Source organism: Poecilia reticulata, linkage group LG13 (genome assembly GCF_000633615.1).
Source record: "Poecilia reticulata strain Guanapo linkage group LG13, Guppy_female_1.0+MT, whole genome shotgun sequence".
Taxonomy (NCBI): Eukaryota; Metazoa; Chordata; class Actinopteri; order Cyprinodontiformes; family Poeciliidae; genus Poecilia; species Poecilia reticulata.
The window spans coordinates 13400495-13425014 of record NC_024343.1 but is presented as its reverse complement, the minus strand read 5'-3'; the positions used below and the strand labels follow the sequence as shown (position 1 = coordinate 13425014).

At 38.9% G+C, this 24520-nt stretch overlaps 3 protein-coding genes and 1 long non-coding RNA gene across 9 annotated transcripts in view; 1 reads left to right on the top strand and 3 right to left on the bottom strand.

The window, feature by feature from the left end:
- fam168a (family with sequence similarity 168 member A) overlaps positions 1–16562 on the bottom strand; it is a 33932-nt gene extending 17370 nt beyond the window's left edge. For 2 of the 4 annotated variants that reach the window (XM_008425528.2, XM_008425529.2), the window contains exons 1-2: positions 16366–16562; positions 154–261 (exon numbers count right to left, since the gene is read on the bottom strand). In XM_008425528.2, coding sequence (XP_008423750.1) covers positions 154–215 — 62 coding nt within the window. In that variant the 5' untranslated portion in view covers positions 216–261; positions 16366–16562. The remainder of the gene's footprint in view (positions 1–153; positions 262–16365) is intronic. The other 2 variants (XM_017308332.1, XM_008425532.2) reach the window with 2 other exon arrangements.
- A 982-nt stretch (positions 16563–17544) lies between these two features.
- kbtbd3 (kelch repeat and BTB (POZ) domain containing 3) lies at positions 17545–23838 on the top strand. Of its 3 annotated transcripts, none has more exons than XM_008425525.2 (10): positions 17545–17681; positions 18026–18308; positions 19161–19326; positions 19408–19590; positions 19940–20113; positions 21128–21409; positions 21589–21831; positions 21931–22221; positions 22337–22486; positions 22958–23838. In XM_008425525.2, the coding sequence occupies exons 1-10, from the start codon at positions 17633–17635 to the stop codon at positions 23078–23080; spliced, it is 1944 nt and encodes a 647-aa protein (XP_008423747.2). In that variant the 5' UTR covers positions 17545–17632; the 3' UTR covers positions 23081–23838. The 3 variants fall into 3 exon arrangements, with proteins under 3 accessions (XP_008423747.2, XP_017163564.1, XP_017163565.1); XM_017308075.1 differs by having other exon boundaries at positions 17546–17681; positions 21125–21409; XM_017308076.1 differs by having other exon boundaries at positions 17632–17776; positions 21125–21409.
- Positions 20220–21198, bottom strand: LOC103474502 (uncharacterized). The gene is made up of 2 exons (XR_535194.1): positions 21117–21198; positions 20220–20763 (listed from the first exon to the last, which is right to left on the bottom strand). It is a non-coding gene; the product is annotated as an uncharacterized LOC103474502 (long non-coding RNA).
- Positions 23839–23930: 92 nt separating the features above from the next.
- The window catches only part of sln (sarcolipin), a 2074-nt gene continuing 1484 nt past the window's right edge, over positions 23931–24520 (bottom strand). The window contains exon 2 of the mRNA XM_008425523.1: positions 23931–24419. Coding sequence (XP_008423745.1) covers positions 24275–24370 — 96 coding nt within the window. The 5' untranslated portion in view covers positions 24371–24419 and the 3' untranslated portion in view covers positions 23931–24274. The remainder of the gene's footprint in view (positions 24420–24520) is intronic.

Genomic DNA, 24520 nt, shown 5'->3' with positions numbered 1-24520 from the left:
TTGTTAATGCTGCATGCCCTGCAAAAAAAAAAAAAGAAAAGAAAAGAAAGAACTCCGCCTCAGTTTTGTCAAACTTACCTGCCGATGATGGATTTGGGCATTCTGAAAGTGTTTTAGCGAGAATGTGAGTGTGTGTTCATGCGTGCCCCGTACCTCTTGTGCGTGTCTGGTTGATACATGAAACTGAATTTGTCTGTGGGATGCCCGCTCGCCATTCTTGCTGTATGCAAATGAGGGAGGAGTGGAAGTGGATATGCAAATCTGAAATTAAAACAGCGAGAGGTCATGATTACAATGAACACAGGAAAATATAGTGAAATTATATAAAAAAATAAAAATAAAATAACTGCAAAGAAAAACAGGGGTAAAAGAAAAAAAAAAAGCAAGCACCAGTGCAACGGTAAATGGTTAGTGAGAGCAGCAGAGCTGAGTGCCTTTCTGAGTGAAGAGTTAAGGTAACGGCTGATAACGACTGATCCAAAACCGTCTCCTCAGTTGCTACTTGTAAAAACCTATAAGATGTGGATCAGAGTGATAGCAACCCATGACTATGTATGAGTATACACACATGAAACGTGCTGTATTTAACAAGAAACACAAGCGGCGATACGAACACGGAAACCAGCCCATGAAGAAGCACATCGAACCCAGTGAGCAGGCAGGTGACAGCAAGCACAACAACTAAACAAAACACAGCACACCAAGGCTGAAGGAAGGCGCTGAGCAAGGACTGCAGGATTCTAAATAAATTAAAAAAAGAAGGGAATGTGTGTGTGTGTGTGTGTGTGTGTGTGTGTGTGTGTGTGTGTGTGTGTGTGTGTGTGTGTGTGTGTGTTTTATTCGAGATGATGTGTTCCCCCGGACAGACGGGACGTGGCGTTTGAAGTGTGCTTGTAAAAAGCAGCTCTGTCATTTGCTGCGTATGAGAGGGTGCTGAGTATCCTGTGGTTAACACCACAAACCCCAGCAGCTCCTTATGAAAAACAGGAGTATTCCGTCAATGGTTTCTCACTTTATAAAAACACATTTTTAAACTGAATCAAATGAAAATTAACCGGTCCACCCTCAAGTCAAGTTTATTTGTAAAGGACGTTTCAGCAACGAGATGCATCAAAGTGCTTTACGCCATAAAAACATGGTACAGTTGCTAATCATGAAACAAGCAATAAACATTACGTTTTGTCAAATCAAGCAAATACACATCCAACATGTTGATCAATGGGTCCACTTATAACTAATCAAAAACAACTCTAAACAGGTGCGTTTGTAGCTCTGATTTAAATAAACTCAGCATTTCAGCCTCTTTACAGTTTTCTGGAAGTTTGTTCCAGATTATTGGAGCATAAAAACTGAGTGCTGCTTCTCCATGTTGGTTCTGGTTCTGGGAATGCACAGTAGACCAGAACCAAGACCTCAGTTGTTGTTGTCTGGAAGGTTCAGACAACAGGTTTTCAACACACTTTAGCGCCAAGTTGTTCAATAATTTGTGAACCAATAGAGGTATTTTAAAGTCTATTCTCTGAGCTATTTCCTCAGCTTGTGCTTTAAAGTCGGTTAATTAGAACAAATCCGTTGAATCGCATTAGTGTCTCATTTCATACACATGGGGCTTATAGAAGTCCTGAAATGCCAGCATCAATCCCCAAAACACTAGTATACGAAAAGCACTAAAATGTATATTGAGCTGTTTTTTTTAAAAAAGGGTGTTATTTTTGGTGGGAAACCCCTGAATACAAGCCCCAAAATGCAAACTTGTGTGCCAGTGCTCTTGTAAAACAAGAATGTTAACACACCAGCTCTATTTCGCCTCTTAAACTGGTGTCTCACACTGAAATTATGTCTCAGGGGAGATGATTAACCTGCTTCGACACATCTCGCAGTACGATCCTCATTAATCTACTGCATCATTTGTGATTTAATTCCTTCCTCTAGCTCTGCTCAGCCTCCCACCTTTCATCTCCCCCCCGAGCGGCTCTTCTTTGTTAAACTCATCGTTTACTTTCCCCGCCTTCATTTATCTGCGTTTTCTACATGCAAATGCTTCCAAAGTCAAACTAAAAGCTGTAGTTCTGGACAGCTCTGGTTTGGCCTCGACTTGAGGATACTAAAATGTTCACGACCAACGCACAAAATATGCAGTGTAATGCATAAACGTAACTTTTATATGGTTTCACATTTTTGGCCAGTGATACAGATTGAGAAAAATACACCAAATCCTTGGCAAATGTCAATTGCAATTTTTTTTAATCATCAAGTACTGACCTACCAAATTAAAATGATGCATATTACAGATTGGTCATTTTGGGATTGTTTATGATCATCTCAGATGTGTTGCTCCAGCTTAAAGCAGAAGGCAGTAAACATATAACAGGTATGTTTCTGGCACCACAGGGAACTGGGCGTTTAGTGCAGCTTTGGACTTTATAAATCAGGGGTCCCCAAACTATTTCCTGTGAGGGCCACATAACTTTTCCCTTCTCTGGTGGGGGGCCTGAGTCAGTTTGTAACAGAAAAAGTGTTACACGGTTATCACCTGCGCTGCTGGAAATTGTTGACGGGGGATCGGGGGGGTTTGAAGGTTGAAACTCTTCCGGGGGGGCGGGGGGGTTCTTGATTGAATTTTTACCCAGAAAGCACATGGGCAAAAACCTTTAGTGAAACGGTCACTAGGGCTGACTAGTATATATTTCATTGAGGGAAACCTGGAATGCGGCGTTCATAACAAACACGTGTGTTCATCTGCTCTACCGCTAGCAAACAACCGTACTGATTAAATAACATAAAAGTCAAGCAGTTCCCTAAAAGTCCAATAGATGGCAGCAATGCGCCATGCAAAACAAAACACCCACAGTTTACAGGACACACTTCCTGCTAAAGAGCCCCCTGGTGGTTGAAGAAAAATCCACATATAAACCGGAAAATACAATATATGAAAAAAAAATCTGAATGCTCTCTGGTATTGTTCAGGGGGCCGGACCAAATGTGGCGGCGGGCCGTAGCTTGGGGACCACTATTATAAATGCTCAAACGAGGTTTTGTCCAACAGCATGACAAAACAACCAGAAGGAAACCACCAGACCTCTTCTGTTCTACCTACCACTAGCTGACTGAGGGCTAATGCTTCTGCTAACATTAAGCTGGATATTTGGGCTTTTCAGGGTGGCCTGACTTGTCTGCTTAACTCTTCGTTTGTGTGATTTAATAGACTACAGGACTTGATCTGTATTTTTCATTTTATTTTTGCCAGGGTAACCAAAACAATGTTTTCTAGCATCAGCATGAAAACATACATACCATTGTATAAATAACTCAAAATTGAGCTCTATGAATCTAATTACAACAGCTCATAGTATCATCTTACTTATAGTTAAACCAATAACTTGGATGAATTTGCAATAGCAATCATAATGCAAAGTTTTCATAGAACAGTCTGAGATGCAGCTCTTTAAGTCTTTAGTGTTTTGTCATCTCAATTTCAATTGCGCTTGAAACGTTTTGACACCATTGTGCAAACTGATTAAAATCTGTTTAGAAATGCTATTTGACCTTTTACCTGATGGAATCGTGAGAAAAATCGTAACCGTAACTTCCCAGAAAAGAACTAAATATAATATTTTTGCTAGGTCACTTGACTGAATAAAAAAAATAAAACGCAGTAGCCTCTTGCATAATTTTTAGCCTTTGCTGATCAGTAATCTGAAAGGATAGAGAGAAGGGGAAGACATGTGACCAGGAATCGAATCCAGGACAACAGCGTGAAGAACTAGAGTTTCTCCTCAACCAGATGAGAGCTACACAGCGCCACAGCCTCTCACTCATTTAAACAAGTTAAAAACATGTCACATATGCCACTATTGACATATTTTTGGCACAATACATTAAAATTTTCTGATTACGTTCAATAGTGAAGAAATAAGTGCATTACAATAATCCATAAACTTCAAAACCCTTTACTTCTACCTCATTTGGGGCACTCATAACCAAGCAACAGCTACGGATCTGGTCATCACAGTTATAAACAAAGTGGTAAAATGGTCCCCCTCTATCGTCTTCAACTAACAAGTCAAGGCTCAAAATTTCTTTATTTTGTTCCTGGAACGGTAAATGATAAAGTTTCCAACAAAACTGATAGAAAGTCAATGTCACAACAGCCAAGAGACCCGATCTGATCTGATCTGATCGTCACATTAATATAACGTTATTTCTCAGACAAAAATATAAAAACGTTGAGTGAGGCAACAAAGCCCATTAACACAAGGACAGGTGGCTACACAGACCCAGAGGTCTTCTCTTCCCAACACATACGTACCCAATTACAGCTGTGCATGAATAGAGCAATGAGACTCGGGTGTGTTTGTCTGATTCAGTGAGATGGACTGCAGAGAAAGGTGAAGGGGGGAAAAAAAGAGAAAGGGTGAGAACAAGAGGGGCTCCACAATGCTTTTAATGAGGGAGTATGTGCGGAACGGAGGACAACAGAAACACGTGTTGAGTGGGAGAGTCCAACCGTAACTCACTGCGTTTTCTTTTTTTAAGAGGGGGGGGAGGGTGACGAACGGGTCTCTACTCATAAAAAGCTCTCTCTCTTTTTTTTTTTAAACCAGTAAAACTTCTGTGCTGCGGTCAGATAAGACCATTTTACACAGATCATTCACAGCGGAAAGGCAGAAGGGATTATTGTGTATTTGTAGAAACAAAGGCAAACAGAGCGTTTCTTTCTATTTAACATAGAACTCTGTGGCTCGTAGGATAACTAGAAAAATATAAAACAATTTCATCTCCTGATTAAATGCAGTGGACCACCTATTCGCGGGTCACTATTAGATTTTTTTTTTTCTGTGGAAATGTGACTCAAAAAATTGTTTTTTTCAATATATATATTTTTAAATATCACCCATGTATACACAGGTTTAGCGTAGTACAGCTGCAGACAGGTCTTGTATAATGCCAACAGACAGAGTTTGTCTTGGAGTGCGAGAAATCACTATCCAGAAAAATCGAAGGTCAGTGGTGCACTGATTGCACTTTTCAGGCACATCGCAGATTATCAATCTTTTAAAAAGCCTGGCATACCGATTCTGATTTTGGCTGGTACCAATTTATGTTTGTCTGAAATGTCACTAAATATCAAAAGTATTGTTCACTGCAAACACGACCTGGTGGGCCTGGTGTCAATCAAACCTCTCGTCTCACCATAGAGTAAAATAGGACAGCAGCTGATTTTTTAGACCGAGGTAGATAAGATCGGCCGATCCCCCGAAATTAAGGGAGTCGACGGCGATAAATCAGCGCACCCCTACATGAGGGCCAAAGAGGCTTGTAGTGTAAATACAGATTTCCTTTTACGATCTGTTGTTCCAGTTTGCAGCCTAACATTTCTTCAGATTCTTCTTCTGATCCTAATTTGTTGTGCTTTGCACGCAAACGTTGCAGTGTTATCTCAAGCAACAATGGTGCTTGTTTGGCAAGAATTAAGAAAAAGAAAGAAAAAAAAAATCTTTCTACCCAAGAGCTATAAAATCTGAGTAAACCAATGAGTTTTGTTGCTTGTGGATTACTCACAGGAAAAAAATTAGAAATGGTTAAGTTTTCTGTTTGCATCATGCAAAGAGGAAAAAGCTGGTAATGGCTGTTGGGTACCAACAAACCTATTGCCATCTCCTAAACAAACTACTTAACTGAAAAGAAACATCTTTTCAAACTACATCTTAAAGCTGTTTGCGACATCAGAATACATTTGCAGTTTGGTCAGTTCAAAGTACTGCTTTCAGATTTAGAAAAGTAAAATCAAACACTTGTTTGCCTGCCGCTGAAGGCGGACCGCTTGCAAACTTTAGTCTTCGCCACCACTCACTAGCAGATGTTTAGCGCCGACTCACTCTTCCACTGACCACAACTAGAACTGGGGTAAGATGTGGTATAAAATAAAAAATAATGGTAATACAGTGTGTCCCCATCTTTGGTGTTTGCTAAACCCATGAAACTTAAAGCTTCGTCTCAATCCTTTCCCTCTGGAATCACTCATTAGGAAATTGGTGAGCCAGATGTGCAGCATGTGGAAATAACTTGCTTTTATTGACATGCTTTTAAAAATGAATTGCGTGTTTATGTTACGTCTTGTACAGTATATATAACTATTATTGTTATTGTTCTCTGTATATTTTTTGACACTTTTGGTAGCTTTTAGTATGAACTTGTAAAGCTGCTGCTGCTGCTGTTACACCTGAATTTTTCCAATAAAGGCCATTTCTTATCTATTCTATATTTGCGAAATTGTGCATTTAAAATGCACATTTTTCTCTTGTTCTTATCCTACAGTTGTTAGAAGAAAATACCCCCTTGGCAACTTACTTTAAAATCTTTGTTCAATTGTTGCAAAACGTACTCCCAACAAGACAAATCTTCTCTCCAGTGTCAAGCTGTAATTTAACCAGCAGTTCTGCTATTGTATTATATTCAGGTATCGCTTTTTTTTCTTCCCTGTATACAGGCAATAAAAGTTTACAGTCAAGAAAGAAAACTGTTCAGCACTGAGATCACAGGGATAAAAATAGGCATTCGTATCAGGATGACTAACAACCTCATATTGTTCAAGAAATAAATAGCCGTTTTAATTTTGAAGCCATTATTAACCCAGGTTGGTATAGTAATGACATTTAGGCGGAGCAGGAAAGCTTTTTACATGCATCCGCCTTACAAACACACTCTGACGCGTCAAGGATTCATCTGGGGGCCAACTGGCATTATTAAGGACACCTTCCTGCCGCCAGACTTTACCAGGGTTATTCTTCAGGACTTTGTTCAGCTCAAACTCTATTAGAGGGACTTAATTTGGGCTCAGCTCACAGGCCTGTAGCCTGAAGGCCCTCAGTAGAACAACACAACTAAAACGTATGTGTAACTCAATACCATGCGTTTCTGTAAAGCTGATGAGTCTGAACGCAATCTGTGGATATAAAACCAAATAGACCCACAGTTCAGCAACAGAAATATTAATGACCGTTTCAGTACATAAAAAAAAAGAAAAAAAGAAGGAGCCTCTCAAGGGGAAGCGAGAAGGTGAAAAATATGAGGCGGGAACAATTGCAAAAAAAAAAAAAAAAAAAAGAAACACACAAAAGAAATCTACCAGTCCTGAAGAACAAATACAATTCAACACAACCCCCACATCGACTCTATCCACCCACATAATACCTCACCAGGCATCTACTCTTTAAGCAACAAATCAAAATCGGTGGGCGTTATCACACTCCCACATGGGGAGAGAGAATAGAACTGAAAGCCTTTTTTATATGTTCAGCCCTTCAAAAAAAAAAAAAGAAGAACCGTTTTACTTGAATTACATGAGGAGAGAACAGGAGATGAAATAATCTAAAAACATGCTTGGAGAGCATAATCCAATGTGTCAACAGCAAATATCCTTTGTTCTGCTATTCTTTTTTTTAAAATACCTTTTATAGCCCATGTGATGATACTGAGCAGTGTATCAATGCACTTCTGGTTAACAATAATGCAGGTTTTGGTCAATTTGGTGGAGCTTTTTTTTTTTTGTCTTTAGGCGTGTTCAGTTAGAACAGGTCAAACTAACAGAAAACAAGATTTATTTTGTACTGATGGTTTTCCTAGTCGATAGAAGCTCCCTTTCTTTTTTTAGGTCTGACCCAACACTAATTTCCGACCAACAATTTTATTTCAAAGACTAGAACACAAGTTGCAGTTTTAAATTAAACATAAGTGAAGGATTTACTAAATCACTGCCATTTATGAATCAAAATGTATCTCCTTATCTGACTTAATCTGATAATCATCAAGACAAAATGATAAAATATTTGATATCGATTCACGTATTTATTGACTGGAAATGGTCGTTATTTTTAGCCGTCAATTATTGAACTGTTGATTTTTTTTCAAAATTTGGCTTGCATTTCCCTCTATCTGAGTCGATAAAGGGAAAATTGGGTCTCTGGTCAAACGATCTGCGCATCTGCAAACCTTTAGGTAAACATCAGCTGAATTGGCAAACACCACAAGACAGACTTGCAGCTCAGACTCTGTGTGTTTCTGATCGCCTACATTACGGTTGTGCACAAACACGTCCAAGACTAAATCCACTGCGACGCGTCCCCGTGTGATAAAATTCCCTGATAAATCCCTTCTTCCTTCTCACGCAGTCAGACCTGCCCCGTAACAAGGACCTCTGAACACTTCTGGGCTATTTTCAATCTAGGACACTGCCTCCCACTTCTCTACGATCTGGCTTCCTCTCATTCTATTCTCCTCTATAAAATCATCTCATCCCTCACACACCTCCTGGGGTCTGCATTCCTGGATTAAACCGACATCTCCGCGCCGTTTCACTCAGGACAGGAATAACGCACACATAGCACTCGCACCATTAAGCGTGATGCATAGTCTGTCTACTTTGCTTCTCATCCCCGCTGTGGTCCTTGATTACTATTCTACATTACTGTAAAGAATAATTACATCTTCTGTAACTGTGTTATTAAGATATATCGTGACAGAAAAGCACTTTCATTTTTTATGACGATGCATTGATTCTTCTACGCACGACGTCTGTCAGAAAATTAAAATGTGGTTGCTCTCACACCGCTTTGGATTAAATATGATCATTTGATTATGAAAACATGCTGCTAACTGGCAACAAAAGCCTGGACGTGTACAACAAAGCTATCCTTGCAGTCATTAGACAGCAGACAACAAAGAAGGCTGGATGGATGACAACCAGCTAAGAGACTTAAAAGATGTTTATATCATTCATCCACTATAAAATGCCAGTCAGTGATGAAAAGGTAAACAGTGAGGGGGAGATTATGCTAAAAAGCTGATTTTTTTTTTTTTTGCTTATTTACAATATCAATAGATAGAGAGTAAGATGTTTTTCTTGATAACTAAGAACCATGAAGCTACAAACAAATCCTTTATTATTTAGAAATTCTCACATTGAAAAAAGTATTTATAGTTCATTAATTTCTTCTGGAGAATAATTGAACACTGTGTAAAACAACAAGTGGATCAAACCAGATGAATATTTCCTTGGAGCAATGTTATCACATTTTCAGGACAACATTCTGATGTGGCATCATAAAACAGCTTCTTATAAAAAATATTTTTTAAAGAATCACATTTTCTTATGGATGTTGCACGTCTTTCTAAAGAAAGAAATCGATCATGTTAAACCTAAAAATCATTAAATGTTGACTGCTTTAGTTTTTCCAGAGGTAAAATAACAACTACAACAGATTGTCACAAAACACAATGGCCACTAAAACAGTAGAGAGGAGAAGCACCGAAAAAAAAAAAATCATCAATGAATAATCAGAAACTTTCTTTAATACCAGAAGTTAGAGGAGGGCAATACGTATACTGTTTATAGATTACGAAGGGTTAGCATGTGTTAAAAATGTAAGAAAGCAAGGAGGCTGTTATCTACAGGGACACAGTCTTGCTCAAATGTATCAGTATTGTTTTCTTCCTTTTCCTTAACTTCATCATCTAGCTTATTTTAGGGATGAAATGGTTACTGGTTTTTCATTTTTGTATCATTGTAGTATCACTGCTTTAAAATGAAATTAAAAAATTACTTCAGCAACTACGTATCGCTTTTCCATTGTCCATCAAACGCAGATCCATCACAACAGACACAAAGACAAGACAGCAAAAGGAACAGTGGGGATGATTTATAAATACATTACAACCTAGCACTTTGTAAGTGCATGGAGGCTTTTAAAACGTGCTTTTGTCCTCACTAGATGTAGAAAGAAGAAACATGAGTCAGCCTCGAGCAGGCACAAGATGTCTCGCATATAAAGCTAAGTAAGTTCACTGTTAGCCGGCTGTTTGCCACCTTCAGAATAGTCTTGCTTATTGGTTTCTAGCTTGAACCACCAACATTGCATCTGTGGGTTTCAGTTGGCCTACGGTTAGCGGGGGTCTGCATGCGCTCCAGTCTGAAAAGACAATCGTCTATTTCATGAAGTAGAGACAGAAAGTGAAGTGAGAGACAATGTCATTCAAACCTTGACAATAAAAACCATCAGCATACATACCGCACTCTGGACTTTAGAAAACCTTTTCAAGTCGTACAGTACCCTTTCCATTGGTAGTAAAAATAATTATAATAATAATAATGGTCCAAGTCATTGACTGCATTGTGTGCGGTCACTGCTTTGTCATCATTCTCAAAGGAAAATCAGAATCAGTCAATACTATTGGCAAAACAGAGCTTATCAAAACCCAGAGTTTGGAAATTGGTTTGATCGGTCCTTCTCTAGATAAAACTAATGAATGGGGGGAGGGGGATGGGGCAGAATATTTTATGGGAAGAGACAAAGAAAGTACATAAAACATTTTATTACCTTATAAAGACTGTGAGATTTAAAAAAAAAATGGTGATTGGACAATATTTTTTTTTTCCAGGTAGTCAGGAGGATATAACGATATTAAAAGAACTGGCATGTATTTTCCGGGCACACAGTGCCACTTATAGCACAATAAAATAACTGTTACCTTTAGTTGTTCAGTTGCATATCAAGCATAAAAGAAATTTAACGTCTGAAAGTTGGGCTTCTGTAGCTTTAAGAAGCTCCTGCTCCTTTTGACACACTACCTTCAACATCCGTCCATGAAGCCACTTACGACCATTCTTAGGAGCGTTGGACTGATGAGCAGTTTCACATATCGGTTTCCTGACCCAGAAAGACACTTAGCTGAAAAATACAGGGCACCTTTCAGGTTCTATTGCATAAATCAACTCCACCTTAATACACCAGCAGAAAGCAACAACACTGGCATCTTCAAACATGTTTGATTTTTAATCAGCAGTTTTGTGTGTGTGTGTGTGTGTGTGTGTGTGGGGGGGGGGGGGTTGGAGAAAAAATTTTGCCCCACATAAAATTTCTTAAGATTGGATTGAAATTTTAAAAATGAATTAAAACAAAACGGTAAGCAGAAAACTGATGATTCCTTATTTATGTGAGGTCTTAAGCAGGATATCGTTTTTCAATTGCTGCTTCTGCCACATTTTGCAGAAACAGATCATTTAAGTAAATATTTTACTGCATTAAATCTCAGAGACTGAACAAACTGTTGGAAAGATGAGAGGAGACTGTGCTAATTGAAATTACATAAACAACTTGCAAAGGTATCTTTTTCATTATTTTTACTGCAAATATTTACAGAAAACACTGAAACCGGTTCAACAGGTTCCAAATTTGGACTGTACAAAAAGTGTCTCTATTGCAAATGACAATCCGCGTAGTTCCCAAGAGTGAAAGGGGTTAAGAAAGTGTACATGCGCTCATGCAACACATTTCACCCCCATCACGATCGGTCTTCAGAGATAAATCCAAGATAAACAATCAATAACTCTGAGCAATATTAGCAGAAGACAGGGTATATTGCCTTTGGTGGAGGTGGAGCCAAGCACACAGAAGAAGGTAAAAAGAGAATTTTATTGCATATAAAACAGTGTTCAATTTTGCACAAATACAGCTTCATTGAAGAAAAAAAAAAAAATTGTGATCAAGAAAAGACTTTTCTCAGTGGTCGGATATTGTAGGTTCATACAAATATGTGTGCATCGCAGAGCTGCAACTAGTGATTATTTTAGTTAACGATTATTGAGATGAATAATCAGATAAAACAAACTGGCAGATTTTTAATTTAACCAACTAAATATTTTTTATACAATATTAGAAATGCATTAAAACAGTTACATTTCTTTCTTTAGATAGAAAAGCTTACAATGTATTGCCTAAAATACAAAAGTATCCAGCATCAAAATGTGAAAACTAAAGGAATTCTGAATAAAATATTTGCAAAGGGTTTTTTTAAATGTTAAATGCAACGCTTTGTGCAGTTTTGTCTTAATTACTGCTCTGATTGTGTTCTTTCAGCAAATGGTTTTTTAGAGTCTGTATACTCCAGTTGAAGATCAACCAATTACTAAATTAGTTGATAGTTAATTGATTCATCACGATCATCATTTTATACCACTAATAATCCCTATTTAAACAAAAGCAAATGTGACGAAAAGCCCCAAAACACGCACTTCTACTCTGTCAACGACACTCTGGCTCACAGCAGCAGACAGAGAGCGCACAGAAAAACAGTTGCACAGCAGGCAAGGATATCTGCGTTTCTTTAAACGTGCTGAATTTCTTTTCAATGGCAGCAGCTTGCTCTCCTGCAAGCACCAGCAAGAGTAACTTATTATGGCTGTTACTGAAAGAAAATAAGAGTGCACCGATTTCAGTTTTCTGGCTGATCACCGATATTTAAAATACCTGACTGATTTTGCAACTTTTCTGCTGTACAAAATACAGCAGAAAAGTTGCAAAGTTGGAAACAGCAGGCTAACTATTGGTAGTCCTCTCCCAGAAACGTGTGGTGGTAGAAAAGATTAGTTTCACGGGTGAAACGACTGATCATCAATCAACCAAAATTAAAGAAATCACGGTGATCAATCTGCGCTCCCCTAAAAATCCTCCCCTTGCCTCCCAAGGCCATGTCTCTAAGGGAAATAATGAAACATGTCAAAAAGAATAATAATAAAAAAACAACTATAATCTAAAAATATGTCAAACAACAACATCTACGTTAATGTACTCGTTTTTTTGGGGGTTTTTTTTTAAGAAAATGAGATCATTTTTTTCTCAAAATTACTAAACCTCTCACAAGGTTTTATCATATTTTGAGAGATGTGTGTCCTATTAGAAACAAGATTCTTGGTTAAATGACAACTTTAAATCTAAATTGAGGCCAGACATGTATAACTTTGGACCCTACGTTGTGCTTTCATGCACACATTTTCTAAGTTGAATTCAAAACTGTTACTTCTTTCAAAGAAACTGCAGCACATTTTCTCTTAGGGATTACAGTCCAAATCAAAAATGCTCAATATTCGCAGTCTTGACAAGACCTTTAAGAAAACTGGAAATTTACCTTCTACCAACGCTACATGCTTCATATAAGGGATTACATTGTGTGAACGTATGCAGCTGTAATGAAACTGAATTTGAAACTGAATAGAAATTGGTACTGCCAAAAAGCCTGCTTGGTGCATATTCAATGAGAAATAATGATTTATTTAAAGATGGCACCAGCCTATTATTGTACAGACATCTCTGATGTCACAAAGTTTTATTTTCCCATGGATCAAAAATACTTTGCAAAATATTTTCTATATGAAAATTGGTAAATTGCCTTACTTTTACCCTTTTTCAGTAATAGCAGTATTGACATGTTTATTTAGAAATCATTCAAAAGTAATGAGTTGCAATCAACTCATAGATGGCTAATTATTTCTATTTCACAAAGGTATTAAGAGTCAGACCTGACTTTTCTGAAAAAAATTAAATAAAAATGCATCAATTTCCCCTGACGTGTATATATATATAAAAGAAATTTGATTTTTAAAGTTAGATGTCGCCTGAGTTTTTAGTGTGGAAAATGTATGTGATTCTAAACCAGTTAAGAACGCCTTTCTTAAATTTGCCATCTCTGTATGTCCTCTAAAACATATGAAGCCAAAATACAAAACGATCACATTCCTTTGTTCCTTTTCTGTCATTTGTCTATATATTCCATTTCAAGCAATAAAGCACAACAAACAATTTCAGTAAAATTCAATAACACTTCTTAACCAAGTGTAGTACTATGCAGACTCTCCCATCTGGCGGCTTTAAAAAAAAAAAAAGATTTGGTTGAGTGACTGCGAGTTGGACAAGGTGAACCAGAGGGAAGCGTAATTTAGCTCAGCGCCATCTGTTTATTTACTCACCAGTAATGAGTAAATCACTAAATTGTTCAAATCACACAGAGAATAGGGGATGAAGTCTATAAGAGAGTCACTGATTGCCAAAACATGAAGCAACTGCATCTTTCAATGGTCTGACATTTTTACGGCTACATTGTCCATCCCACCAACCATTCAAACCCAAGTCCACACACACGTACCTCCCACACCCTCTTTTCTCGTGCGGGCAAAAGGGGGTCACCTTAGGGTGATGATGGAATTGAAATCAACCACTTCATCACCTTCAAGCATAAAACACATATACCAGCCTTTTTATTGACTGCGCCACCTTCTCTGCAAAAATTGATCAAATCGATTTCCAAGAAGGAAGCAATACCGTTGCGTTTCATTTACTTTAAACGCAGTTCTGAGGAAGAGCTATCGAATTAGCCTGCCGCTGTTTGTTTATCTAGTTGAATTAATTAACTTCTGGCGCTCACAAAGAAATTTTATTTTACAAGTAAAAAAAAAAAAGAAAGAAAAAGCAGACACTGCGGGATACTAATCAAATTCACACATAAATTCAAAAGTAAATGGATTCCTGAACTAAATGTTGTTACTATTTGGTACAAAAGTAATTCCTTAATACAAAAAGAAAGAGATATAGGCAAAGGTCAAAGCTGCTTGCCAGGAACGTAAAGTAACAAGACTAAAAAAAAGAAAGAAAAAAAAAATCTAATTTCATGTTAGATGGTTTAATATGGCTCTTAAGTAGCTGAAGTGTGCACTGCAAGTCAGCTGGCTTTAGGAAGCCTAATCCACTTGCCACTCGCTGAGTAGATCACCCAACCAGAAAAACCAACTACTTAACCAGACAATATCATAATATCAGAACAGTATTAGTGAAGTTATTTCACAACCTTTCTCAATAATGGTCATCTTGCTGTTACTCTTAAATAGATTTTAGAGCCGCACAATGTATTAAATCAAAATATCTGTGTATGCAGCACTTCAACCGGAAATAACCGTTTGAACGCAACGCTCGGTTGGTGTTAGCGTTTCAGGGGGCATACATAACAATTTTACTTCGTAAATGTAATGTGTACTTGATAATTGATTGGGACCTGGATGAACTTTCACTGCACCCAACGCCCACAACTGATAAAGGTCTTAGTGATCCAGATCGTACAGCCGTAGAGAGATGCTGCAATTATGGAGAAATCAGAGGAAAATGTGATTAATCGCAATCGACAGTAAATGAAATATTGAGCTCAGATGTCTTCGAATTCTCATAATACGTTTAATGCTTGAATGCAACATTGTGGTATTTTTAATCAGTGTTATTGCTCAGTGAGAATCAGACAAGCCCGGCAAAGAAGATCAATTTTATTCAATTAGCACTGATGGTAAATCTGTGTGGTGAACTGACATATGAATACGTTTCCAAAAAGTAATTTAAAATGTAATTTAACAGTCCACTGTTTAATCTGTCTAAATAAATACTTTTTTTTTTTTAAACTGAGAAATCCCAGGTGACTTGGTGTGTTGTTTGCACACGTGTGTGTGAGGGAATCTTAAAAGAGGACTCATGTTAAAGCTAAAAATGAAACCATCCATGTTGAAATTTCAGCGGTCTCTTTTTTAAAGCGAGCCTTGACACGAAAAGTGTGCAAGTGTTGAAATACTCGTTTCTTTTAAGCCTAATCTTCTGCGTACAAACCATGTCCAAATGATGCGTTTTGGTGAAAACGGCCAGAAAGCAGTCTGCAGTCATGAACCTCTGCAGCTTACAGTTTTAACTAAACGGATCTGAGCCCGCAGAGATATTAGAAAGCCGTAAATCAAACTCCAAAACACGATTCTATTTATAAGAAACAAAGCCTGTAGCCTGGGGGGAGACACGGGGTAGCTTGCAAACATTTGTGTTTACCACCTCATCAGTGGTTTACATGTTTATATATCGGAGCGTGGCATGCGCTGGCAGTGTGCTGCATACCAGGAATAGCAAAGAGAAGCCCAAACAGCAACGGTTGGACAAAAATGGTCACACTCAAACAAGCTTAAGACACCATTTTGAAAAATCCACCGATTTCTGGATAACAACCCCGAGATGCCATCTTGCCAATTATCACTAGATTGGCTACCGCTGGAATGGCGATCCAACCCACTCCGAAGCAGTCCACGCAGGAAACTGTGCGAGTCATATAATACTAGCGTTAGCTTAGCATAAAAGCTAGACTGAAAAGACAAGCGCTAGCCCAGTCGCTGCATCCCCGCATCCATCTGCTCAAAACGCTAATTAGCAACCTAGCCGGGGGGGAAATGTTAGAAAATGACAATAGAAACTGGCAACAGTAGCTTCGCAGGGGAAGAAGGTGGCAACCATAAACCTTGGTCTCGAACAACTGAAAGTGAAAAGCCCCAATCGATTCGCCAAGTGTTTGATCCCGCTATTTCAGCTAGCCGTTTAGCCTAGCATAGCCCGCTAGTTCCTTACGGAGGACAATTGAAGGGATACGGAGGAGAGAAAAAAACAGGGGAAAAAAACTTAAAAAGTCGACACATGAGACATTCTTCCCGTCTACAATAAGCCGTGCACTTAAACTTACCAAAACCACTCGGTGGAACAGTAAAAGACTCTCTGTGTGCGTTTCTTTCTCTCGTGGGTCTGCTGAGCTTCGGATCGCTGCGGACTGGCTCTGCTACAGCAACGTTTTTGTCGGGCCAGTAGCGCTGGGAAGACAGCTTTCACCCGGAGAGACGGCCACCGTGTGTGGGGGATGGGGATGCACTGCCGGGAGGGAGAGAGGCGGGGGAGGGAGGGAGGGAGGGACGGAGGGATGCAGGGATGCGAGGAGAGAGGAGGGGGCACGACCCACCGATAACGTAAAAAGTGGATGGTGTCTAATAGGCTGATATTATATTATCAATGTATTTTATAGTTCAGAAAAAAACTGAGAAAAAGATTTCGACAAAATCACAAAATACACACAAGAGTTATTAAAGTGATAAATTTGTAATGCATAAAATACACTGCTATAAAAATTATTAGCATTATCATTATTATCGTCATTAGCCTTTTGTTATTATTAATATATTATTAATGTTGCTCTAAAGTAGCTATACAATTTCGTTACCGGAATGTGTTTTATTATGTTAACATCAGAAGCGTGGTTTTCGGCCATAAATAGCAATGAGATCAGGTGGTCAAATGAAACTGCAGTACTGTATTATCGGAAGTTTAGACTGGAGCAGCTCAGAGTAGTTTTTCCATACACTTTTGCACTCAGTAAAGTAGCGCCATCAAGTGGTAAAGGATAAGCTAGTAAGAATACATCTGACAGATTACTGAATATGCTGCATTCGAGAGCAACTTTGGGTTTTCACATTCTTCATGCTGTTGAGTAAATAAACAATAATTAAAAAAAAAACACATAACGTTATTATTTTTCATAACTCCTAAAATACATGAATAAATTCCTTATTCCTTGTGGCAAACTGCAAGCGGGATTTTTTTTATACTTCTTGATTTTTATTTATCATGTTAGGGGGGAACTCTTTAGGTTGGTTAAAGGGCAAACTTAAATAATATATAGACGAGTTGAGTATAAACACAGGGTTTTCCTGTCGGTCACTGTCAGTAGACCTGCTCGTTAAAGAGAACAACAATTCCCAGCGGCCGTCGCGGTCTCTAATTTTCCGACCGCAATGCATTGGTCTAAACGTTTTTAGCTAGCTTTCGCCTGCTGACACAAGTGAAACGTTCATCTGTTTAAAAATAACCCACTTTCTTGCAGAAATTTTAGCAACAAAACGTCAGATTATAAAATATTTAAAAAAAATAAAAAATAAAAGGTCCTATTGAATCATCGCGTGATGTTGAGTTTCCGGAAGTTAGAGCGGCATGAGAAGAGAACTGTCCGAGGTGCTGACACTAGAAGAGAAGTTTTTCCTTCTTTAGATTAATGAGCCTGCGGTATTTTTCCACAGGAATTCATTTATGAGATATTGTACAAAGAGGTAATGTGTGCTGCTTGTACGTTATGTTATGTTTATTTTTATTCTATTCAGAACGAGTAAGGCCCAAAGTCGCTGAAATCTCTGATGTTATACTAGATATAAAATGTTAACATGTTTTAAATCCGCTAAACAAGTTTGAAATATGATTTGCTTACGCACACATTTAAAATTAATAAAAATAGTTTCAATCTTTATTATTATTATTTGTCATAAAATCTAGTTTAATTATGTTTTTAAAAATAATTTCAGATTTTGGCAGTATGGATGAGCATCGAGGAGTCTGTACAAGTTTGACCTCCTCGCCCAACAGCAGTAGCCCCGCTGGTAGTAAACCTGGGATTACGCCAGAATGCAACGTGGCCCAAGAGCGGCGGACGCAGCTGCTGGTGGCTGAGTCCCAGGGACTGCAGCTCCTTGCTGTGCTCAGATCGTTCAGGGAGCGAGGTCTGCTGTTTGACTTCACCATCGTAGTCCAGGGTCATGAATTCCCCTGCCACAGATGTGTTCTTGCAGCATGTAGTGATTTCTTCAGGTATTTGTCTATCTATCTGTCTGTCTGTCGGGATTTCAGGTGATACAGACCAACATAAAGTAATGCATGATTGTGAAAAAGAAACAAAATCTGAACAGTTAGTTGTTCACATGTGTTCTGTACCCTGAGCCAAAACTTTATGGGAAAACCTTTTGCTACAATTACTGTTGCAAGGTATTCGCCGCATTGGTTTACTGGCTTTGCACATTTAGATTTTTAAACTACTTTGAAAGATAGATGACTAATTGTGCGGAAAGTTGGTCAAGTAAAAGTCCTTCCAAGTGTTTTGGGGAACACAGTTTTCAGTGCATCATTGCAATTCATCAATGCATATTCACAAACGCTGAGATTACGATGGTCTTGATAATTCAATATTAAATCATCCATCCATCCATTCATTTTCTTTACACCCTTTGTCCCTTAGTGGGGTCAGGAGGGTTGCTGGTGCCTATCTCCAGCTAACGTTCCGGGCGAGAGGCGGGGTCGCCCTGGACAGGTCGCCAGTCTGTCGCAGAGCCAATATTAAATCACTTGCAAGTAATTAAAGTTTTCCTTTTGGTACCGTTGGTGCAGCTCTAAAGGCAATTTGTTCAACATGATTTTATTTAGGACCGTCAAGGTAAACGGAGTTAAAACAAAAGCACGAGACACTTTGCAATTTTTTTATTTGTAAACTTTCAATAACCCTGCATCACTTTTCCTTCCTCTACTTTGTGTTAGTCTTTCCCACAAAATCCCAGCAACATAATAAAATGCGAAAAAGTTCAAGGAGCATTAATGCCTTACAAGGCACTACGTGTATCCATTTAATGATCGGTTTAACATGACAGCGTGCACTCCTGTTGTGTTCAGGGTCATGTTCGAGGTTGATATGCGAGAGCGTGGAGATGGCTCAGTAACTCTTGCTAATCAGTGCCCTGAGGCTGTGGGTTCCTTCTTGGATTTTGCCTACTCTGGGGAGATTCTCATCACTGATGGCAACGTTGACATACTGTTCCAGCTCGCCTCTTTCCTGCAGGTAACGATGCAGTTATTAGATGTTCTGTCTTACATGCTGCAGCGCATCACGTTTAGAGCTCAATTGTCATTGTCTCCTCAGGTTCCTGTCCTGTCCAGGGCATGCAGTGACTTCCTTGTGGGAACAATGGATCTCTGCAACTGCCTTGCCCTCATGTCCCTGGCGGAGGCATACGGCTCAGCTTCTCTCCTTCAAAAAGCCAGCGAGTTTGTGGTCGGGAACTTTTCTGACCACTCCAAAACACAGGAGTTCTTGGACATGCAGGTGATCATGGGTCTGCTTTTCTGCTAAAGCAGAATAGCATTAACCATATATTCTGCAAATTGTTGTGTGTTATTTTCAAGTCAATTTATTAGCATTCATCTTTGTACATTGTGCTATAATTTAGTCTATCTATCCATCTGCCTGTTGTAGTTATATGACAGTGATTTAACATATTTGAAACTTGTTAAAATTCTTAAATTCAAATCCAGCCTTCATGGACTGTGTAGTTATATTTTAAATAGAAAGGTTCCTCTTTCTCTTTCTATCCTAGAAATCATGTGCCACAAAATTAAAAAATGTATTTTGCTTGTTGTGACATGATTTTTACAGTTTTTGTTGCTGTTTTTAGCAAGATGTCCTGAAGGCCTGCCTGAGGTCAGATGCTCTGAACATTCCCAGTGAGGAGGCGGCTGTGATGTCTCTTCTTAGATGGATTCACCATGATCTTCCAGGGAGACAGAAGCTGCTTTCAGAGCTGATGTCTCTGACCCGACTGCACCACCTGCCTGCAGCTTCCCTGATGGTAAAAACTGTCTCTGTGGACGTAGCTAAAGAGACAGTAGTTCCTGCTTCATGCTGTCTTTAAGATTTAGATGCTTTTTGTTAAGGATTTAACCACACACCACGTGTACATTTGATCTGGAAATGTTTTTATTGTCAAATAGAAAACAGATACATGTTTGGATGTGTAAATTGAAACTCTCAAACTTAAGCACATTGTACCAAATATCAAGCACGGTGGTGGCAGCATTATGTTGTGGGACTGTTTTGTCATCAGTGGTAAAAGCTCATAGCATGTGTAACATTAAAGGAATAAAACTAACTCCACTTCAAATCAAATCAACAACTAGATGGTTGAAAATTGGAGACAATGGAATGTTGCAACAGTACAATAATCCCAAACATTTAGAGCTTCTTAAAGAGACAGAGGACAATTTAAAGGCGACAAATTGCAAAGTCACATGTCTTTAGAGCCATATTTGATGAATACAGCATTTGGATTCATTTGTTACTGTATTCATTAATACAGTAACTGTGTTACTGCAGGTAGTTTGAAGGTGATGAGGAGTAATTTGAATTGCATACAATGAGATAGATGGGTTGCTAGTGCAGGTTTGGAAGAGGTTGTTGCAGTACTCAAGGTGTGAAGTGATGAAGCTATATATTAGGGTTCTGGCAACAGAAAAAGAGAGAGATGGATGGAGCCTTGCAATGTTTTAAAGTGGAAAAATTCTGTTCACATTTACATCTTCCTACTGAAATAAAGTGTGATTAGTCAGGGTATAATGCTGTCATTTTAAAAGATGCATAAAATCCTTGTTCTGAATATCTGCTTCCTTCATTAAGGATGGGAAATAGTTTCCAAAGCTTAACGAGACAAATAAACAAGCATTTAACCTCCTTTACTTGTCATTCTAGAGAACTTTTAACAACTATATCCACGTTTCTTGGTCATTTTACTCAGCTGGTGACTTTCCTCCAATTAAGTTTCCTATCTGATCGTTATTGTGTGTTGTTTATGTTACCGTCATAGAAGTTGCGTGAGTCAGAGCCGCTCCTTGGCAGCGATGACTCCTGTCTCACACTCCTGTCAGAGGCCCAGAGCAGACAGACTCAGTACAATGGCCTGTTCACTGATGCGAGGCCTGCAACCACTCAGAGCTACATCTACATTCATAAGACAGAGGAGAATGGACAGAACCGTCACACCTTCTGCTACTGCCTGGAAACGGACCAGTGGAGAGAGCTGCAGACAGAGCTGGGGGAAGCTTACATTCCAGATCCACCTGGGTCTTACCTGACCACCTATGCCGAGAAGGTACTTTTCAGAGCAGAGCTTGTTTTGGTCTGTGAGTGTGATCTAATTTTTGATGGGGTTTTTTTTTATTAGGATTAGTCATCTTTAATCATAATCCTGGATGTTGCTGATTCTTTTTAAAATATTATATGAACATTTAAAGCATACATACATATTTTCTGGTATCTGTCGTCTTTAAGATGTTCATCACCGGGGGTTGCCGAGGGAACTGCTGCAGGGCAATCCGCCTCCACGTGGCCGAACCCTACCACAATGCAATTGATGAGGTTTGGTGTTTTTGCCCTGTGAGCTTAACCTGCACGCCTGCACCGGCCATGCTGAAGCCCAGAACCATGCACACAGCCGTGACCTGTCTGGACAGGGTCTATGTCATCGGAGGACGGACCGAGGGAACCAGAGGGGATGCCCCAAGTCTGCTGGAGGTATAACAGTGGTTCCATGATCAGCACAGCTTTTCAATGTTAAGTATTTGGATTGCAGAGGGTGAACATTATCTGTACCTTTTCCATCTTGTGTTGAAGGTGGAGTATTATAATCCTCTGACTCAGAGCTGGTCCTCTGTCAGCCCTCTGCCAACTGCCATCTTCTACCCAGAGGCCAGTGCTTGTGGCAGTGTTATTTACACGCTTGGGTCTGAGGTGGAGATCACAGACTCCTTTAATCCCTCTCTCGACTGCTTCTTCCGCTATGAAGCCCAGCAGGACCAGTGGAGCCGCCTGGTGGCAGAGTTTGGACAGTTTTTCCATGCTACACTGGTCAAGGCAGTGTCAATAAACAATACGCTGCATCTCTGCGATCTGTCAACCTATAAGGTGACCAGTGTTTCACTCATTGTTATTTATTTATTTTTTTCGTATGAATTAGTCAGATAGTTTAGATATTAGGCTGGAATTGTTCTTTTTTTTTTTTTTTTTTTTTGCTATTCAGGTTTACAGTTTCTGCCCAGAAACCAGTGTGTGGAAGGGTGAGGGGTCGTTTGAATGTGCAGGGTTCAACGCTGGAGCTGTAGGCATGAGGGACAGAATCTACATTCTGGGTGGAGATTATTCACCGGACGAGATCACAGACGAAGTTCAGGTAAACTTCAACCTCTAGATTATAGGAGTTACTGTACTTTAACTTTTTGCTAAAGTGTAAACTAACTTCAAAATGACGGGGCAGAATTGTTCTTATTAAAAACGAAAGCAGTTTTGACCAAAAGAAAAATATGCCTGGGATCATACTGAGATTTCAGAATTTATGTTTATCTTGTGAGATTTATCTTAGATGTTAGTGTGCTTAGAAATTACCAAGACCAAGAATACATTTCACAGATATTTGAAACGTAAAACACTGATAGTTTTAGATCCATTTCATCTATGTATTTGGAAAAAAAAAAGTTCTCTAATGTCGAAAAGTTGTCGATCTGCATAAAAAAGGTGCATTTTCAATGATTAAAGGCATACATTTACTAAATTAAATCTAGAATATTCTCTGACATTAGAAAGACATTTGCTAAAGTAAAACATGTTTTTCCCCAACTTTCCTGTTTTGGTGCCACTTGTGCAGGTGTACTACAGTGGGAGGAGTCAATGGGAGGAAGTGACGCCCATGCCCAGAGGACTCACTGAGTTCCACTGTCAGATCATTAGCTTCAACCGATTCAGAGACCCATGGGGTGATGCAGAATGATACCCACCACACAACACTCGTTTTACATAAACACCTGGAGGAAAATGTTACTGGATGTGCATGTCTGCATTGGATCCCTCATGGCTTTTAAACATTTGCACATTGTGGATGGCAAACATCTCAAAAAAGAAGGAAAATCGGTGTTCCTCTTCAAAGATCATCACACCTGAGCCAAAATGACTATTTTTGTTTGTCACGTGTAAGCCATCATAATAGTTACGTTAACCAAAGCACCTAATTTTTTATCATGTCCTCCTGTGGAGGAACCCTGTTAAGCTCTGTGAAAAGTTTTATTTTAGTAACAGATTATTTTTTGTGATGAAGAAAACAAGTAGAGAACACAATTTTAGGCACTGCATGACCCCACAGCACAACACAACACAAGGCAAAAACTAAGTGCTGAATTTAACAATGGCTGAAAATAGATATCTATATGTTGAGTCCTGCTTAGTCAAATATTCTCCTTATAATTTCTGTAATAAAATATTTTCTGGGCTGTTAGAAAGTGATGTGAAATGGTTCATTTAAAATGATTGGGGGGGGGGGGGCGATGTCATGTCAACATTGACATTAAACAATATGCTTTTATTTTGCTCCATCACTTTCATGTGATATGCATGTCCTGGTTCTTGTGCTTTTGGTAGATAAAAATGATCTGATCTGTATCATCTGCACTGTCTGTACCCGTCAAACAAAACACACTTTAAAAAAAAATCCAGTTTAAGAAAGCAAAAGCAGAAAAAACTTCATTAATGAAATATAACTAGCTGGTGTAATGAAACAAAAACCCACAAGTGGAAGAGTTTAAGGAACACAAGTGAGCACACATAATGTCAATAAAACAAACAGATGACAAAAATACCTTAGTATGCATAAAATTATATGACCAAGTCTATGATGTGCTGCTTGTACATTGTTTTTTTATTTTTATCACACTCCCATCTCTAATGCTTCTACACCTTTTTTTTTTAAACTTTAGAAACTTCATGTATCTCAAACAACAGATACATAAATACAATATTTGACCCTAAATGAAGACTGGAACTGTGTATAGGTCTTCTTATGATTTCAAAAACTAAAAAGACTCAAAAAATGTAAACGCTGTTCTTAGACATCTAGCAAGAACCAACTCTCTCCATCTGTCCCTTTGTTTCCTCCGCCTCCTGCTTTCTTCCTGCCTCGTGGCTCCATGCTTCAGTCCTGGTAAGTTTTCACCAGTAGCCACATCAGAAGCACAGTGATTAGGACGATCATGAAGTTGAGAAACAGTTCCTGCGCTGAGCGGTCCATGGTGAGCGAAGAGGAGGGCAAGACGCTTCTTTCAGGACACTTACAAGATCTAGAAGAAAGGAGAGGTGGAAATATTCTGAGCTGGCATTTAAAAATAAGCATGCAATCTGTGTGCGTGTGCATGCGTGTGTGTGTGCGTGCGTGTGTGTG

Bases quoted from the DNA above. Each gene is read 5' to 3' on its own strand.
- kbtbd3 (XM_017308075.1), top strand. From the start codon at position 17,633: ATGTTGAGTTTCCGGAAGTTAGAGCGGCATGAGAAGAGAACTGTCCGA. The intron at 18,309-19,160 runs GTATTTGTCTAT...TGTTGTGTTCAG, and splicing joins GCATGTAGTGATTTCTTCAG to GGTCATGTTCGAGGTTGATA. The intron at 22,487-22,957 runs GTAAACTTCAAC...CCACTTGTGCAG, and splicing joins AGATCACAGACGAAGTTCAG to GTGTACTACAGTGGGAGGAG.